This window comes from Colias philodice, chromosome 15 (assembly GCF_061535455.1).
Source record: "Colias philodice isolate Cphi_HAF_F1 chromosome 15, ilColPhil1 Martin Lab GWU primary, whole genome shotgun sequence".
In the NCBI taxonomy this organism is placed as follows: Eukaryota; Metazoa; Arthropoda; class Insecta; order Lepidoptera; family Pieridae; genus Colias; species Colias philodice.
The window spans coordinates 6,317,835-6,335,398 of NC_143100.1; the positions used below are offsets into that span (position 1 = coordinate 6,317,835).

Here is a 17,564-nt window from a genome sequence, read left to right on the forward strand (position 1 = left end):
CTCAATAACCATCCATTTTTGACCCCTGGTTAACTGGACTTGCATATGACCTCTAGTATAACCCCTTTGAAGGATCACGTCGAATTACCAGTCACCCTGTATATCGATCTATTTATAGGCAAGGGAATCCAAGTAACACTTACCTTCCAGGCAAGCAGGCCAGACCAGCCGAGACTCCTACCTCCGCCCCGCTGTCGGCCACGTTCGGCCCGTTCTCACAGGGCGCCCGCGGGCTGGTGCAGCGCTCGCCGCTCATCCGCCACGCCGCGCCCACGCCCGCGCCCACACAGCAAGTACCGCGCTCGCCCAACACGGAGAACCAGGCGTTTCTTAATGATGTGAGCTATGATATATAAAAAAGCTAGATACGTTACCCGCTCTCTATTTTGGCAAGAAAAAACTCAGCTATGTGCCCGAGTTTCACTTAGTCACGCCCCATTCAGCGTCGTGGCTGGACGTTCTTTTTATATTTTAATCGGCAGTTGTTATTACGAAGTACATGAGTGAGACATGTATTATGTCTCGTGCGTGAGAGTGAAAGAGAGAACAACTGTATTGGTGATAATGCGTTAGTAAGTAGGTATGTATTAATTACGCTGTTTTTTAGTGCAATGATGTTGGCGTATGCCGCGTCTACTAGTATAATAGAGTCATTGGATGTGAGTATATATTATGGGGATAGGTTACCTTTAGTTCATTTTTTGAAACTATATAGAGCGTCAGTAAATGCCGCGCTCGCCGAATACCGAGAATCAGGCGTTTCTTAATGATGTGAGTGTTATTATGGGGATAGGTTACCTTTAGTTCATTTCTTGAAACGATATAGAGCGGCAGCGAGTGCCGCGCTCGCCGAATACTGAGAACCAAGCGTTTCTTAATGATGTGAGTGTACATATTACGGGGATCTAAATAATGTATTTAAGTATTGAGTATAGCCACTCGTTTGAATTTTAGGGTAAAATAACCGCCGCCCAAATTTTCTTGGTTCTATTTCTTTTGTGTTACCAGTCTACAAGTAAAATCACTTAAGCTAAAATGTGTATTAATAAATAATAATACAATGTATTATCTGACCGAGCCAAAGGTTACTATAGTAAGTTACTTACGTAGGCTACAAATAAATAATTAAATAAATAAATAAATCTTTATTACAAAGAAACTGTTAGCGGAATACGTACAACATTATGGAAGTTATATAATCTTTTGTTAAAAGAAATGTTCATAAAAAATCTGTTACAATTACAGAGTTAATATTAATTATCATTATTTATTTCTTACAGCTCATTCAGCATGTGTTAGAAGGAGAAGGTGTGGGATGGTTGAAATTAAACCGATTAAAGAAGTTAATGGAAGACGAGTCTTATAGAAACATGGTACTCAGTAAACTGAACAGAAATATAAACCGAAAAACTACACCTAATGATAAAGTGGAAGATGTGGTATGTGAAAAATAAATTATTTGTGAAATATATCAATACAGAAATAATATTGTATCTATTCTGATTCCTTTTTTCTTTCAGTTTGTAAGCAAACCTGTTTGGAAAGGGATGCTGAAAGTTCTTCAAGCAGTCGTCCATGGCTTAGAGCACACGTATTCCAATTTCGGTTTAGGAGGAATGGCATCAGTATTCCAACTAACTGAAATGGCGCACACTCACTATTGGAGTAAGGAAGTAGCTGGTTTGGAACAGGGAGGGATGGGAGGTTCCGCTTTGTCTGAACAATATAGACAAGATATGGATACTCCTTCGTCTGCTCCGTCTTCGAGAAAAAGTTCACAGTCAGGTAAGTACACTGGAGGATATACTTTCTTAGAAATATTTAAAGCTCATATGTTCATTTAAATACCTTTATTTACTGAATTTATCATTCTTTATATTTATTTTCTTGTTTTCTAGATATGCCAGTTTTAAACTACCCCGAAATGGACGCCACCGAGGGTGCAACTACAACAGAAATATTCAAAGACATGTTGAACTCAAAACGTAACCTGTTATTCAGTAAACTAACTTCATTCGATTCTGACGTAAGTATCACACAAACGGCGAGGGGCCGCTCTTATCGCATGGGAACTATCTGTTAAATGTAGCCTTCTATGTATAAAAGTCTTAGCATGGCTTATGTCAATAACTCTCTAATAATACTTACATATCTATCCATACGAAACCCATATAATCTTTACGTCTAAATCATGACCCCAAATTAATTCCCAGAAATCCATAGGTAATTTTGGAATAGAGTGCAAAATATATATCCCAAAGGAAATAATAGGTGTGAATAGTTAGCGGTAGTATAGGAATGTTAGGTTAGGTTTTGGATCACAGACAGTCCGCTATGCAGAGCATGCATAGCGGACCGAGGAAACGGCAGCCCACGTCATCATGGAATGTAAGGGGGTTGCGGAGTACAGGGCGAGACGCCTGGGGTCTCCCGGGTCCCTCCCCGAAGCCTTTGGCAGCCCTCACAAGCTGCTTGGCTTCATGGAGGAGCTCGGGTGGTTTCAGTTTTAGCTGGTTTCCCCCACCTCCCTCTTTCACGCAAAATAGGCGCTTGACGTCGAGTTGCGGAGAAATGCCCGTATTATTATTATTATTAGGAATGTTAGGTTGACGTGATATGTTGCACAGGCGCGGGGTGCGGAGGGCGGCCCACAGTCCCACCCACCCGGTACCGACGCAATGTTCCTCGATGTAAGTCGTAGACCTCGCTTCTTACCGCTCTCAGTGTTCGCACTTCTACGCCGGTGACTGACTTCACATCGAACTCATTTTTCGACACTGATACTTCGAAATCGTATCATTGTTTCATTCATGACTCTCGCTTATACTCGTAATGTGCTTGCTTCAGTATTTTGGCATACGCCCATATTTCCATTTTTCTATCTTCGATCTTTTTGTATTGATGTATAATACTGTCCAATATGAACTTTATTACAGCCTGGATTTTGTTTATGAATTGTGGAATGCAACGTAAAAAAATATAGATATTTGATATCAATATATAAAATGTACAATAAAGCATGCATATTCGACTTATTTCGATGTTATCTCACTTTTAATTTTTCTCATAAAATCTATGCTTATTTTTATCTCTACTTTCTTTTCACTTTAATAAAAAAATGATATGCAACTACTTCACTTCTAGTGTCGCTGAAAAAGTTAAAGAAAAAAAAATTATAACAATTTTTAATAGATTTTAAATATCGCCTCACAACAGTTCAGTCTTCAGTGCATTTTCTTATTAAATATTTTCCCAATATGATACGTGTCAATACAGAGAATAAAGTTTACCCAGGTTTGCCGCGGTAACCCAAACAAGCCTCGAACGGCGAGTGTATTCTCTTCCAAGTCTGCAACGAGCTACAAGCCGCAAGTTGGAATACCAACTACCTCACCTCTGACCTCGCCGGATACCGCTCGAACGTACTTGTACCAGGGACTGATAGGTAAATTAGTTATAAAATTATTTATATTATTATTAAAAATGTTATTAATGAAGTCTCCAAAATCTCCTTGGAAACGATAAATAAATAAATAAAACTATTGAAATACTGAAATACACCTATATACGGGAAATGAGCTAAAAATCGAAGTCGTCTATTCGTCATTATTTTACTAAATTTCCTACAGTTTTGTGACCATATAAAAACCAATTTCCACTTTCAAAATAGGTAAAGAAAGATCAAATTTATGGGATCAAATGCAGTTCTGGGAGGACGCGTTCCTCGATGCAGTCAGTCAAGAACGAGACATGATTGGAATGGATCAAGGAGCCAATGAAATGATGGAGCGGTATAAATGTCTCAGTGAAACTGAAAGGAAACGTCTAGAACACGAGGAAGATCGTTTATTATCTACATCTTTATACAACCTGACTGCAGCAATGGTTCTGTTTAACGTAGAAGCTGATATCGTTCGGAATAAAGTGAGACGATTGCTGGCTAAAAGTCATATTGGGCTAGTTTACAGTCAGGAAGTGAATCACCTACTCGATGTTGTGCATTCTTTGGTAAGTTAGTTGATAACGTAGTATTTTTAGAATAATTTATACAACAGTTTTTTAAAGGATAAAGTATGTTTTGAAACATTGTAAGAAACCTTGCGAAACATCCGCGAAAATTTTAGATATTTCGGTATTAAAAATTATAAAACAAACTTCAATAATTGTGTAAATCACCTTACTAATTCTCCCAGATTGTAAATAAATATGTTAATGAGAATGTAAAATTAGTTACTAATTATTTAAGATTTTTGTTACTCTTTGTCGAGGTTTTCCTTTGTTATTATTATTTAATTATCATCTTATTAACTGTCCAATTACAGCACGGCAACGACATAGAACTAAAAGCATTAGGATCTCGTCAAGCTCGTCGCGCGTCATTCACAGTGCACGAACGGGATGCGGGCGGTCCATTGCGCTTCATGGAAGTGCGCACTGATGGACTCGTGCTACGGTCTACGCAAGGTAAAAAGAGTACTAATTATATAACAATTGGAATATTTAACTCACAACAAGGGTAGTTACATTGCAGGAAACTATGGGGAAGAAATTTATTGGCCTAGTGGTCCAAGATTTCGCAGTTGTAAAGTAAATAAACATAATTCGTCTACTGATGTTTTTTATTCTATAAAAGCCTAAAAATTGTCGTTCTCTTGGTTCATTTGGAACCTCATCCTTGAAAAAACATTTTAATGATATACAGAAGAGGTTATTTCTAAATAAAATCTATGTATGTTTCAGGAACAATCGTTGAAAGATGGTGGTACGAGAGACTAGTCAACATGACTTATAGCCCTAAAATACGAGTATTGTGCCTTTGGAGGAAGAACGGTGGTCAGACGCAATTACATAAATATTACACGAAGAAGGTATACACATGCTTGCTAATCATTCAAAACTCAAACTCCTTTTAATTTACCTGGGTAAATTTTTACAAGTGTTTATGAATAATATTTTTTAAACTGATTACCACGACCTTCTGGTTGCTTCTATAGAAGAGAATCGGGAAAAAAGTAATTTCGACAAAATCAGATGAAATTAATAAAAACACCTATTTTTCATAGTGCAAGGCGTTATACTATAGCATCAAAGAAGCAATGGAGAAAAGCGGTCGGCGTCAAGAAGCAGCGGAATTGGGAGGGGAATTCCCAGTACAAGATTGTGCTTCCGGTGAAGGAGGTCTTATACAGGTCTCGGTTTTTCAATTTTAATCTATGATTTAATAATTCTATTATTTTTCCTTTAAAAATTTATGATGATTATATAATGCTAGTAGCCATTTGATATTTAAAAGTTAAAAATAATATCATTACCAATTTAGAGCATTTAGGCTGTTAGAAATAGAAAACATTATCATGCACGTCGTATATTTCTATATCGTTCATAGAAAGTGCTTAAATATAATTGATCCACTGCCTAGGCATTTTACAAAAAATTACTTATTAAATATTTTAGTGAGTGTCTAATCCTAAAATTGCTACATTAAAGGTTTGCATGGAAGGCGTCGGGCTCCTGTTCCACCACAGCAAGGTAGGTCACACAATTATCATATTATCAATATTTCATTTACATCTGCTTTTGTATGTACGTAAATTTTAATATACCAAGGCAATGACATAATTCAAATAATCGATTGTTTTGGTATAATGTTCATCTTTCGTAAGGTAAGGTATCGATCGGTGTTTTTGCTTAATATTGGGGATGTCTCAGTACTAATACGTTTTGTTTATAGAATGTCGTTCTAAGAAGAAACGATGTTCTATGCCAAGGGGCTTTGTCCCACGCTGGCCGCTTCATTGTTTCTATATTGTAATGGTGACGTTAGTGCATTGCAAATATATTGATAATATATTTCGATATCAATATCGCCAATAGGGAGGACAACTTTTCTATATAAATAATCTGTACAGCAATTAAAAGTATAAGTAGTACTTATTTAGTTGTTACCCCAGATAACTTCTGTATTAGAAAAATAGACCCATTGTTATCGATATTAAGACCATGCAAGGACCTCTCAAACTTTCCTATTTTTATTTCAGTTTAAATATTTATAGCATATCATTTATTACCTCTTTGTTTATAATACAAAAAAATATACTCGATACAGTATTCCTTTAAAATTATTTTAATCTATTTTAATTTCGTATATCTTTTTAAGAAAAATGCAGCTTTTGCCGAAGAATTTTTATATTTTCTATTACTAATTCGATGTAATAGCTAGCCAATTTTTTTTGTTATTTACATTTAAGGTTAAACGTTGTCCATCTGATTTACGTATCCATACTCGATATACAATGATTTGTGCATGTGCTATCTGTCTGCATCATCCGTCCCGCTGCGGCGCTCCGCTAGGAACTTTTGAGATGGTCCTTGACAAGCGCTCGGCCGCCTTCAACTAATATCATGTTTTTGTCTGTTCCCTCTCTCTCCGGACCCGCCGACCGCGCCGCTCCGCTGAAGGATTTCGAGGTATTCAGTGGTTCATAACCTAGTAATGGCTGGCCCTTACGATGATCGGCACCACCTTTGACCCCGTGGCCAACGTAGCGTGTGCATTAGCGATGATCGTTCGAGGTCGTAGGGCTTTACTTGTAGTTTGAGGCTTACCGATTGTTTTAGCCGTTATTAGCGTTGTTTTAGTTTTCCCGAGTGCGGCGAGCGCCCGGGCGCCGTCGTGCATGCACATAGACGCCCTTTGTTTATTATTTGTTCATAACCGCACCCGATATGGCTTGCATACGTTCACGGATCGTCCGGCGAGCGGTCTCAGATCCGTCGTCGGTCCGTTCGGCCGCGTTAGGTCCCTCCGGCCGGAGCTCAGCTGAGCGCACTAGCGACGAGGTCAGTCGTAGAGCATTCGCCATCTCACAAGTTCTGCCGGCCCTCCGCCCGCGCTCCCCGCACCCTTCCCGCCTCCCGCCGCCTGACCTCGCCTCCACCGCACGCCCACGCCCCCTACACACTCTATGTATCCAGTTTTTAGATGTTTGGCTGAACGTAGCAAATGTGTATCTAATCCTCCTGATTTTTTACAATCGATACACTAATGTCACTGATATTTTTTGTGATATCGCTTTATGAATTTGGAAAAACGTCATGTGAAATTAGTGAATCGAGTGCTGGTGTTTTGCTTTCTTATTTATTAGTGCCTGCATGTTTGCATGGGCTCTTTCAGACGCTATATTTATATTTATAGATGTTTAACAAATATATTTCCATTTATAAATAATAATGACCGCATGTTTAAACTATTAGATGAAACGCAATTTCAAACGTATATCTGAAAAACATTGAAATAACATTATGATTTGCAGAGCCGTGTATTCAATTGTTTGTAATAAGAGTTTGTGTGTTAAAATGAAAAGATTTTGTTTTGAAATGTGAAAAAATACGCCAAGTGTGCACGCTAAAATTAAGCTATTCACGTAGAAGCTTATCACATTAATGAAAATCAAGTGTATCAGAATAAAATTTATTTTTCAGTTCTTTGTGCGGCTCGATCACATTCGAAAGTGCTTCACGCAGAACGGCGGTATCTTCGTTTTAGAAGAATTCAGTAAGTATTGATTATTTATATAATATGTATATGATGATTCTAACTCTTATGACACTTCACTTTGTAGAATACGTAATACAACGTAACGTAGTCAAGTTCCTTGATATCTCATCCAGGTCTATTTCTTCAAAATCTCTCAAATCACCTTCACATCGATTTTTTCAGATCCCAAGACGAGACAAATTACTCAACGCAAGTACAAATCGGTCATGGCAAGTATTTTGAATGTATCTCTTGAATGCCTTATCCGTTTTGTGTTCGTTTCGCACTGACCGTGTCGTCTTATGTTGTAGGCAGAGAAAGTAGTGCTTGAACTCCATCGTTTCTTCTCCATATGGCTTTCTCGGTACTATCTATATGTTCAACTTGATGGAACCGATATGAGCTATGCACCTTATCTTTCATACCTCTGAAGTATGTACATGTGATTTTTTTTTCTTTTCTCTTCACGTATTTTCTCGCTTTCATCGCTTTAATTTTATTTTCTACGTCTTCGCCTTTGTCTTTTTTCGACCATCGTTTAAATCATTCAGTTTCACTGTCTACTGCATATTCGCTTTACGTAACCGCTTTCATTCTTACGTCCTTGAGAATTTCATTTATTTTTATACATACAGTAAAACCGTGTATCACCACTTTTATCTCAACAGCTTTGCGTTTCTTTTATCAAATAATATGAACCATTTGCAACTTAAGGTAAAGGTAAGTTTAACTTAATTCCGTTCTCAGGCGGATCAGATATGTTACGCGGTGCTGTGTGTGTTCTCGTACTTCGCGGCGGGTCAAGAGCAAAAGAAAGCTATACTGGAGCAAGCGGCTAGGATCCCACCGGTCACTCCGCAACCGAACGCTGACAATGCGCATGCTCAGTCTCGTACGGCACCGGCTACCCAAATACCTCAAGTATGTATTGACCAATGACCACTATTTTCATTGTTGAATCATTTATCACTATCGAAAGAATCTGAATTTGATACGCAAAATATTTGTTTTCTGTAGGAAGATGTTTTTTTAGATTTTTTAAAGAATACTGAACGAAATAATGCAATTTACGTATGTTTATATATTCTGATTTATTACAAAAATATGTAAGAATTATATTTTAAATCATTGCTTATTTTACCAATTGAAAATTAAAATGCGTCTTTGTCTATTCTAACGCTGTTGTACATATAGTAATGTATATGTATAATTTATCCTTTCGGTTTGTTGTTCAGAGAGGGTATTTGTTAAAAAAATCTATATTTCTTTCCAAAACAAGGAGAGAGCAGACGCCTCTCGTACAGAAGACGCGTCGAGAAGCGCGAAAGCACGTGTCCCGCCCGACCGGCAACCTCGCGCGCTGCCCGACCGCCCCGAGCGTGTGGAGCGTGTGGAGCGTGTGGAGCGTGCCGAGCGTGTGGAGCGTGTCGAGCGTGTGGAGCGTGCCGAGCGTGTGGAGCGTGTCGAGCGTGTCGAGCGCCCCGACAGGCATCCGCCACGTTCTCTGCCTGAGCGCCCTGATGCAAGATCTGTTAGTACTTTAATGATTTTTAGTTCGGGTTAAATAAAATTATGTACTTTTATGTTTCATATGACAGTAAACAAACGGATGTGATAAAAAAACATACTGCTATACATTAGTGAATTATTCAATTTAAAATTTTGTTTTAAAGTCTTGTGAATAAAAAAATATGGTCACATGAAGATACTAGATGTCTGCTTTGTTTTTGATGACCTGTATTTTTCTTTCACCATATACTCATGTCTTCAATTTTATGACTTGTTTACATGAGATAATATTAGCACGTCCTCTATATCAGTCCTAAATAAAATTTAAAATTTTTGATACTTAAATTATTTTACTCTCAACCTATCAGGATTACGTAAGTCAAGCGCAAAGGCGCGAAAGCATCGAAAGGCGGGACGAGAGCGGTGCAAGTGCAGACCGGGATCGTAGCGAGAGAGGGGATCGAAGCGAGTGGGAGGATAGAGGAGAGAGAGGGGACCGGGGAGAAAGGGGAGAGAGAGCAGAGAGAAGTGAGAGAGGTGTGAGTCGCACGGAGAGTCTGCCCCCGCGCCGACCGCCCCCGCCCGCGCCCGCGCTGCGCCTCGCACGCACCATGTCGCACTGCTCACCGCACAGGACACCCGACCCGCCCACGGTTGGTTTGTTTTTAGATTTAAATCTGCCATCTATAATGTCATTCAATGCGAAATACACAATAGGTACATGTTTTTTTTAAAGCGAAAACAATTATAATGTTCGGTAATTTTTGTGCAAATAAAACAAGTTAACTACTGATATATCATATATATTTTTTATATTTAATATCCATACTATTTAAACGTACTTAGTAGTTATTTAAAGCAAAGGCGATGCTTCATCACACAACACCACTTTACTGTGAAGTTATGAAAAAATATCATAAAAAAAAGTTTATATAAGTATTTTTATATTATTTTATTTAACTTCAATTTCAATCCAAGCGAAAAAATAATGGTCACCACACAAGTAACTTCCTGAAGCGATTTTCCGTACTAATTCTGATCTCGCAGCCATCGTCAATTGGAGCAAGGAACATGGCTTAGGTAAATCCCGTAAAAACTAAAATCATTATACTTGGCAGTAAGCCGCTTATGAGCAAAATTAAATGGGATTGCTTGCCAGGTGTTGTGGTTGATGGTTCTCGCATTCCTTTCAGCAAAACAGTTAAAAGCCTTGGTTTGTACCTTGACCAGAACTTATCTTGGTCGGAGCACATCATGCAAATTCGCAAGAAAATTTTTGCTGGTGCATCTTCGTTGCGCCGCTTGCGTAACTTCCTACCGATCTCCACCAAAATTGCGTTAGCCCAATCCCTTCTGCTTCCCTTCCTTGACTACGCCGATTCCTCATTCCCTGATCTTTTTGAGTACCAGTTAGACATCCTTGAGAGGCTGCAAAATTTCTGCATTAGATTTATTTTCGGATTGCGTAAATTTGACCATGTCTCGGAATATCGCAAAAAACTTAACTGGCTCCCCATCCGTCTTCGCCGGGACGCCCACATACTTCAGCTTCTGTACTGTGTTCTGTTTGACCCTAAAACACCTGTTTATCTTAAAAATCAGTTTAGTTATCTTACACCCGTATTCACAAACAGTACTTCCCTAAGTAAAGCATCAACACTGTGCAAAGGGTAACACTTCTCAGTGCGTTCCAATCATCGAGCCTTTCTATTCATAGACAAAACTTAAGTAATGCTTGGCAAAGCAAACGCACTGCGTAAAATGGCGACATGTGATTGGTCCATTTGTATTGCTAAGTTCATGGTAGAGTTTGACAGGAGTAAATGACAATGAAATTTATAAACTGCTTTATTTTCATGCAGATGTGAGATGAGCCGAGAGACCTTTTTAACAATTCTTGGAACTGACGGCTGGCTCACTTCTATAAGATCTCCCGTAAACATCTGTAAATGAAGATTATAAATTATTACCTACATATTATACTTAATTCTGAAAAATTCTTGAAACTGTACCTACTGTTAGGTAGGTTCTTTGATACAATAATGTATTACTTATTTGTAAATTATAAATAGGTAAGTGTTTTCTTAAAACTTATCTGAAAACTTCCGGAGGAATAAAACCTTATAGCTATCAGCAGTTGATACATTGGCGGCACTGGTAAGCCTCTTTCAGTCAATTTTATTAAATCATTAATAACTAGTGGCAAAAGAACATGATAAACATCTTTCGAAAATCTATAACGTTTTCTAAACTCTTCCGAACTATATTAATCAAAAGGATCTTGAAAGTCCCGTACCACTTTTCTTGTTATTATTGTCCTTTGTTCAAATATCCTATCGTTAATATAATAATCGAATTCTTCTTCACTGCTATAATCCATTTTGAGGCCGAAAGTAACAACAAAATAAGACGACAAAATAATATAACTTCACTCGTTTTGTACACGTGGCCTGTTTTTGGTTTACTATGCGTTGTCTAAAGTAGCTAACGAAGTTGCTTAGCTGTGCGTTCAGTTTAACGAGCGCATAGTGCGCTTCACCACTTAAGTATTGTTTGTGAAATGATTTTGCTACCCCTATGCGTCCATGCCTACTATGAGACCTCACAGTAACGTTTGTGAATACGGGTGTTAGTGAAAATAGCTCTATCTCTCTTCGCTCTTCCAATCTTCTAACTCTCTCTACACCGGTTCATCGCTCAAATTTCTACGGCTCCTCATTTACTGTTCGTGCTATACATCTTTGGAACGCTCTGCCTGAATCCATCAGGCGGGCGAAAAATATTAGTAGTTTTAAAGCTCTGGTTAAAAACCATTTCTTATCATTATAATATTGTGTTGCTATATTTAATTTTATCTCTTGATATGATATTTTGTATGAGACATCATTTATTATATTATAATATTTTGTGTGTTATTTGGTATATTTAGTACTTATATGTATTTATATATACATATTTATTATATGTCTTATGTTATCTGTATATATTTATTTTTAAATATAATACTTTAATATTATATATATGTATATAATTTTTATTTATTTTTTTTTTCTATTATATTTTATGGCTTTTGTATTGTATACAAATTATTTATTTGTACAATGTATCAATTTAGACATTGAATTTGCGCCAACGCGTACTCGTTCAACATTCCTTACAATCAGGGTTGCCTGGAAGAGATTGCTCTTGAGCAATAAGGCCGCCTTTTCGTGCATATGTGCCCGTGTGTTATTATTGTATAAAATTATAGTCTAAGTTTGTTTGCCCTGGTATGTATGTACAATAAAGCATAAATAAAATAAGTAACAACAATACATGGATACCTAGTCAAGTATCTCTTGTTTATTTAACTTCAAATACATTCCAAACTAAAATAACGGTCACCACACAAGTACCACCACACTACACCAATACCCGGGTCCCGGATAGTCAAGTATCTCGGTGTTCCCCAGATCCCCCCGCGAGTGGGCGCAGTCACTAGCGAGGGCGCGCGTCCCGCTCCAAGTACCGCCCCCCCCGCCCTACCGCCGCGACAAATGTCCGCTGTCGAATTCAACACCTCGCCCAAGTAAAGCTATATAGCTCTGTGTTCGTAGCCATGATTAAGGGCCGATTTTTCATTGCTTGGATAAAACTTATCCGTCCAATTAAGTATTACACGATAATATTAAAATGTCACGTAAACTGTCAATATATACGGGCAATTAGAATACGTTTTTAAAATGGTAGTTTTATACATTATTCGACGAATAAGTTTTATCCAAGCATTGAAAAATCGGCCCTTAGTGTAGTAGTATGAGGTGACGGTGAGCGCACCTCGCTCACCGTCACCTCATACTACTACACTACATGTTAGTCCTCCTAGAAAGGAGAATAGTTTTTGGTGTTGTAGCATTTGATTTATGGTAAATTTTTGAAAGAATAGCCAGACGAGTACGAGATGCTGTTATTTTATTCCAATGAATTTAGTAAAGTGCACTTTTATGCTTATGCGTTTTTAGTTGACACTTATACGCTATTATAGGACTTATACGTATTTTCTTAGTTTTATCCAAAGATGACATTTGATGTTATAATGTACGTACTGTATAAAACGAAGTTATTTGATATAGATCTAATTTAGCGTTAAGGAATGTGATTTTGAATGCCATGACTAAAAAATATTGTGTAATGAACACCATATCTTTGGGGGCGTTCAAGAGGGGATCTCGTACAACCTTACGATGCGTTACTAGGGTACAACAAAAATGTTACAGTGCGTTACAAGGGGGTGGAGAGGTGGTCAAAAATCTTTAAAAAATCGTAACGTAATACTTGAACGCTCCCTTTTTAGTATCTGAATACTCATTTATAATATGTATGTATTATTATTTGTATTTTGTATTTTTGATTATGTTTCGTTTCAATGTATTAGTTGTTTCATTTATTGTACAAGCTTTGATGCATATCGTTATGACTGTAATGTTGTAAATAAAAGTAGACGCATTTATCTAAATATGTACGCACATATTTGGACAAATGCGTATAGTGAAAAAAAAACTAATCAATTTTATATACCTTATAATATATTACCTTTCTCGAGAACCACTCTTACTTGCATTTTATCTTCTTTCCATATTAAATACAATAACATGTTATATGGTAAATATATTATATTGTATTTCTTTATCTTTCTACATGTTATACATATATGCTACAGTCAAGACCCTGAACCAGTCGATATATATGATTTAAAGAGCAGACATTCAGTCAATATAGGTTTTAACCAACGAACTGAATAGATTTTAACACTTAAATCTTTCTGTAATGGGCAAGTAAAACAATAGCGAGTTTTACTTGCCTAATGGTGTCGGTCAATAACCTTATTAACTGATTTTGTCAGATAAAATCAGTTAATAAGGATATTGACCGACGCCCTTAGTCAAAAACCTTAATAACCGTCAATAAGGATATTGACTGGTTCAGGGTTTTGACTGTAACATATACAATAAATTAAATATAAATATTATAGGACATTATTATAGGAATTAAATGGTAATATGTTATGACATAACAGATCGTCCCCCCAGCGCCGCGCCGCGCCCGCCCGGCAGTCAGCGGGCGCGGGGCTCGCGCACACCAACCCGTTCGTGAGCGCGCACCACGAGTTCGTCATACCGCGCCGACCTTCCACACAACGCGATTAGACTAACATTACTACAGTACATACGCTGACAATATCTTATTGGGAACTTCAGCACTCATAACGCTCGTATATACACGTACTTATAGGAAACACGAACCCGACTGTGTCTAAACATCTTTTATTTTAATACCGCGCCGACCTTCCACACAACGCGATTAGACTAACATTTCATACGCCGACGATATCAACTGCAGCTGTATTGATTATGTACATAGTATAAAGAGAACAAGTAGGCCGACTCCCGGCGTTTAGGAACGCACGGTACCTAAACTCGCGAGGCGCAAGGTTGTCACTTGTCACGTTGATATTTTAAATAATTGTACAAATAAACACCGCTCTCAGTAAAGACGCGGCCCTCATGAGAACGGTCCATGAGCATTGAGATAATACATATTACTACGTATGGAGGAGACACCACGAACAAAATCTGTGCTCCATTTTTTTGCTCTAACTAAGTTTTAAAAATTATTATCTAGTTAGGTTAGGTAGGTACAGTTTACCGATGAAAAGTTATGTTAGTCACTTTTCCGTATTATTTGTATTATTTGTGCAAAATCATAACACACACGAAGGCATATTTGATGCGTTTCACTTTAAAACAAATAAAAAATGAGCGTGCAGTTAAGCCATATGGCTTATGTTGAGCGGAACATAAGTGATGTAGGCGGTGTCGTCTCCATATGTATATCTCAATGTCCATGAGAAGGAACCGAGCGGCGTTGTGTGCGTGCGTCAAGCTTGCGTACTACATGAACGTGAAGCGAGGCCAAGCGCTCTGCGTACATACAAACTGCGTGATGTACCTTTGTTCGTAGATAACTTACTTGTTCTCTTTATACTATGTTATGTAAGCCATACACAATTTGTTGTTGTGATACGATTGTTTAGCTTCAATTTTGATAGTACGTCTATACCTATGCGATTCATAAAAAATACACTTAATGTTACGTAACAGAGCGTACTATATAAATAGATTAAAATACTGAAAAAATATAGCTCTCCTTCTGGCACAGTCGGGTTAATACTGAAAAATAGTATTGTTTTGTAAATCAATATTGTTTATCGTTTTATAACCAATTGTTGAAGAATGCAGTGTATCTTTATTGTAACCAAGAATTATTTATCAGTTTAATTTGTAAAAAAAAACCAAGGGCAACATTAATTTCTTGTTTATTTATTATGATCATACCTGTTTCTTCATTTTTTAAACAACGGAATAAATTATTAAAGTAAATTTCATGAAAAATGATCGTTACCAGAGATCTTTATTTCGTTGTTTTAAAAACAATCCTGAGCATTAATCTAAAATTTTTGTTTAAAGAATGTATAAAAAAAGATAAATCAACATTATCCGCAAAAGTACTTCTAGGTCTACATTTTTAATACCTTACACCTATGACTGACGTCAGCGTAAAAAAAATGCCTTATTTCTTTGAAGATCATTGTGTTCCATTTACATTGTCTTTTTATGAGATTGAAGATTCAAGACGTCATCTTCGAGCCCTACTGATTATATTAAGTGTCTATACTTAGAATAGTTAGATTATTTTAAATAACATCCGTTATGAACTTATGACCTTTGTCTTGTTTCCGCAAGATGTAATAAATATTATATTGTGTAACATTATTCTAGGAAATTCATGAAAACATTTTTGACAGGTCATGCTCGAAATTAACTTTTATGTAAATTAACAATATAACTACTAAGTACTATTTGTTTGTATAAAATTTTCTCAGATTATTTCGTAATTGCAAATAGAGAATTATTGTACCTAAATATAAGTACTACACATTGAACGCATGTGCATAATGATATTGAAATTTTATCATGTGCACAAATAATACATATGTTACCTATTTATGATATTTATGCATAGTCTAGTCACATATTATCAGTATCTAGGTACTGTATAAAATTTATTTTATGTTTATTTTAATCATATACTACAGCAGGAGTTGGCAATATGTAGTTCCTAACCGAGAGTATTTTTATAGAACAATTCAGATACATTATATTGTACACACTACACACGTCACACAAGCTTCGCGTTCACTTTACATTCATCACTTAAATATCCACATACATCATCATCGACAAAAAATATAAAAAAAAATGGTATTATATTATCTGTGGTCAATAATGACGTATAAAATCTTATATTTATAATAAGTTAAGATAGATGATAATTTATAATCAATAATGGCAATAAAGTATATTTTCATAGTAAAAGAATGAAATGTGTGTACAAGCTAGCAAATTACTGTTACAGCCTTATAGAGAGTTATACTAGAAATGTGGGTACTTTGTGTATTTAGTAGTATGGTTAAATAAATGTTGCAATTCATATAGCAATACCTCGCTACAATTAATTTACTCGTTTTTAAAACGTCATTTTCGAATCTGTGAATAATAATTAATGTTATATTATATGTCCAAAACAAAGAAACGCCGAAACGTAAACGTTACTTTTTAACGTATTATAAACGTAAAATTCAATTCAAAATACTTATGTAGATATACATAAGAAGTTCATACCGATGTTCAAGTTTAAAGTTCAGCATTACGTCGAACTTTTGTTCAGGTTCAGGAAAATAAAGAATTCAGGGTTTTATCATGTAGCGGTTTTTATTTAAATAAAATTTAAAAATATTCTGTGTCTTTTATTCATAACCCATTCTTTAGTGAAGTAAGCCAAAACAAGAACATCATACCACAAGAATAAATAAATGCTACAGAGACAAAGTTCCTATCAATGTGCAAAATTCATACCAATTTTGCTAGGGTTGTGAGTTTGTGACAAATGGAATATTAACTTACCCTATTGTAATCCTTTTTATAATTGAACTATTGATACAATATGTAGGTACTTACTTTTTTATAGTAGTATTCATGCACACAGTGCAATAAAGAACCGTTATTAAGAATAAAATACCACGTTTTATCTCTGTACGTGTACTATCTGCTCTAGCTTAGGTAGGATATTTATACTGGCATCACTCATAAATCCGAATATTAAGTTTTGTTTCAGAGCGTACCTATATACCTACTCAACATTTATAGGGCGGGGCGAAAGTAAAAAATGCTTTATAAGGAAAAATGAATTGAAACTAATTACCTCGAGCTTGCATCATATTCCTCAAAACAATGAATTTCTTGTCTGTTTGTTTGTGGTGGACGACACTCAGCTGAATAGTCAGATGAAAATTTTTAACAAACATGTTATTTTTGTAAATTACTATATTTGTTGCATCCCTGTATGTAGAAATTTTCTATCGGCCTGGAGGGAAAGTACTAAGTACTAGAGAATTTCTGTTTATCTATACGATCAATGA

The 17,564-nt window shown here is 36.5% G+C and overlaps 1 protein-coding gene across 6 annotated transcripts in view; it reads left to right on the top strand.

Annotated features, from left to right (window-relative positions):
• Positions 1–16,882, top strand: part of Rab3-GEF (Rab3 GDP-GTP exchange factor) — a 34,407-nt gene extending 17,525 nt beyond the window's left edge. For 2 of the 6 annotated variants that reach the window (XM_089703945.1, XM_089703949.1), the window contains 18 exons: positions 151–338; positions 1,281–1,439; positions 1,521–1,785; positions 1,899–2,026; positions 2,628–2,690; positions 3,286–3,445; positions 3,671–4,008; positions 4,323–4,464; positions 4,741–4,868; positions 5,064–5,189; positions 5,488–5,529; positions 7,483–7,555; positions 7,721–7,767; positions 8,285–8,458; positions 8,817–9,068; positions 9,415–9,699; positions 12,499–12,614; positions 14,103–16,882. In XM_089703945.1, coding sequence (XP_089560071.1) covers positions 151–338; positions 1,281–1,439; positions 1,521–1,785; positions 1,899–2,026; positions 2,628–2,690; positions 3,286–3,445; positions 3,671–4,008; positions 4,323–4,464; positions 4,741–4,868; positions 5,064–5,189; positions 5,488–5,529; positions 7,483–7,555; positions 7,721–7,767; positions 8,285–8,458; positions 8,817–9,068; positions 9,415–9,699; positions 12,499–12,614; positions 14,103–14,232 — 2,816 coding nt within the window. In that variant the 3' untranslated portion in view covers positions 14,233–16,882. Of the gene's footprint in view, positions 1–150; positions 339–1,280; positions 1,440–1,520; positions 1,786–1,898; positions 2,027–2,627; positions 2,691–3,285; positions 3,446–3,670; positions 4,009–4,322; positions 4,465–4,740; positions 4,869–5,063; positions 5,190–5,487; positions 5,530–7,482; positions 7,556–7,720; positions 7,772–7,852; positions 7,970–8,284; positions 8,459–8,816; positions 9,069–9,414; positions 9,700–12,498; positions 12,615–14,102 lie in introns of those variants that run through there. The other 4 variants (XM_089703948.1, XM_089703946.1, XM_089703947.1 and 1 more) reach the window with 4 other exon arrangements.
• The last annotated feature ends 682 nt before the right edge of the window (positions 16,883–17,564 follow it).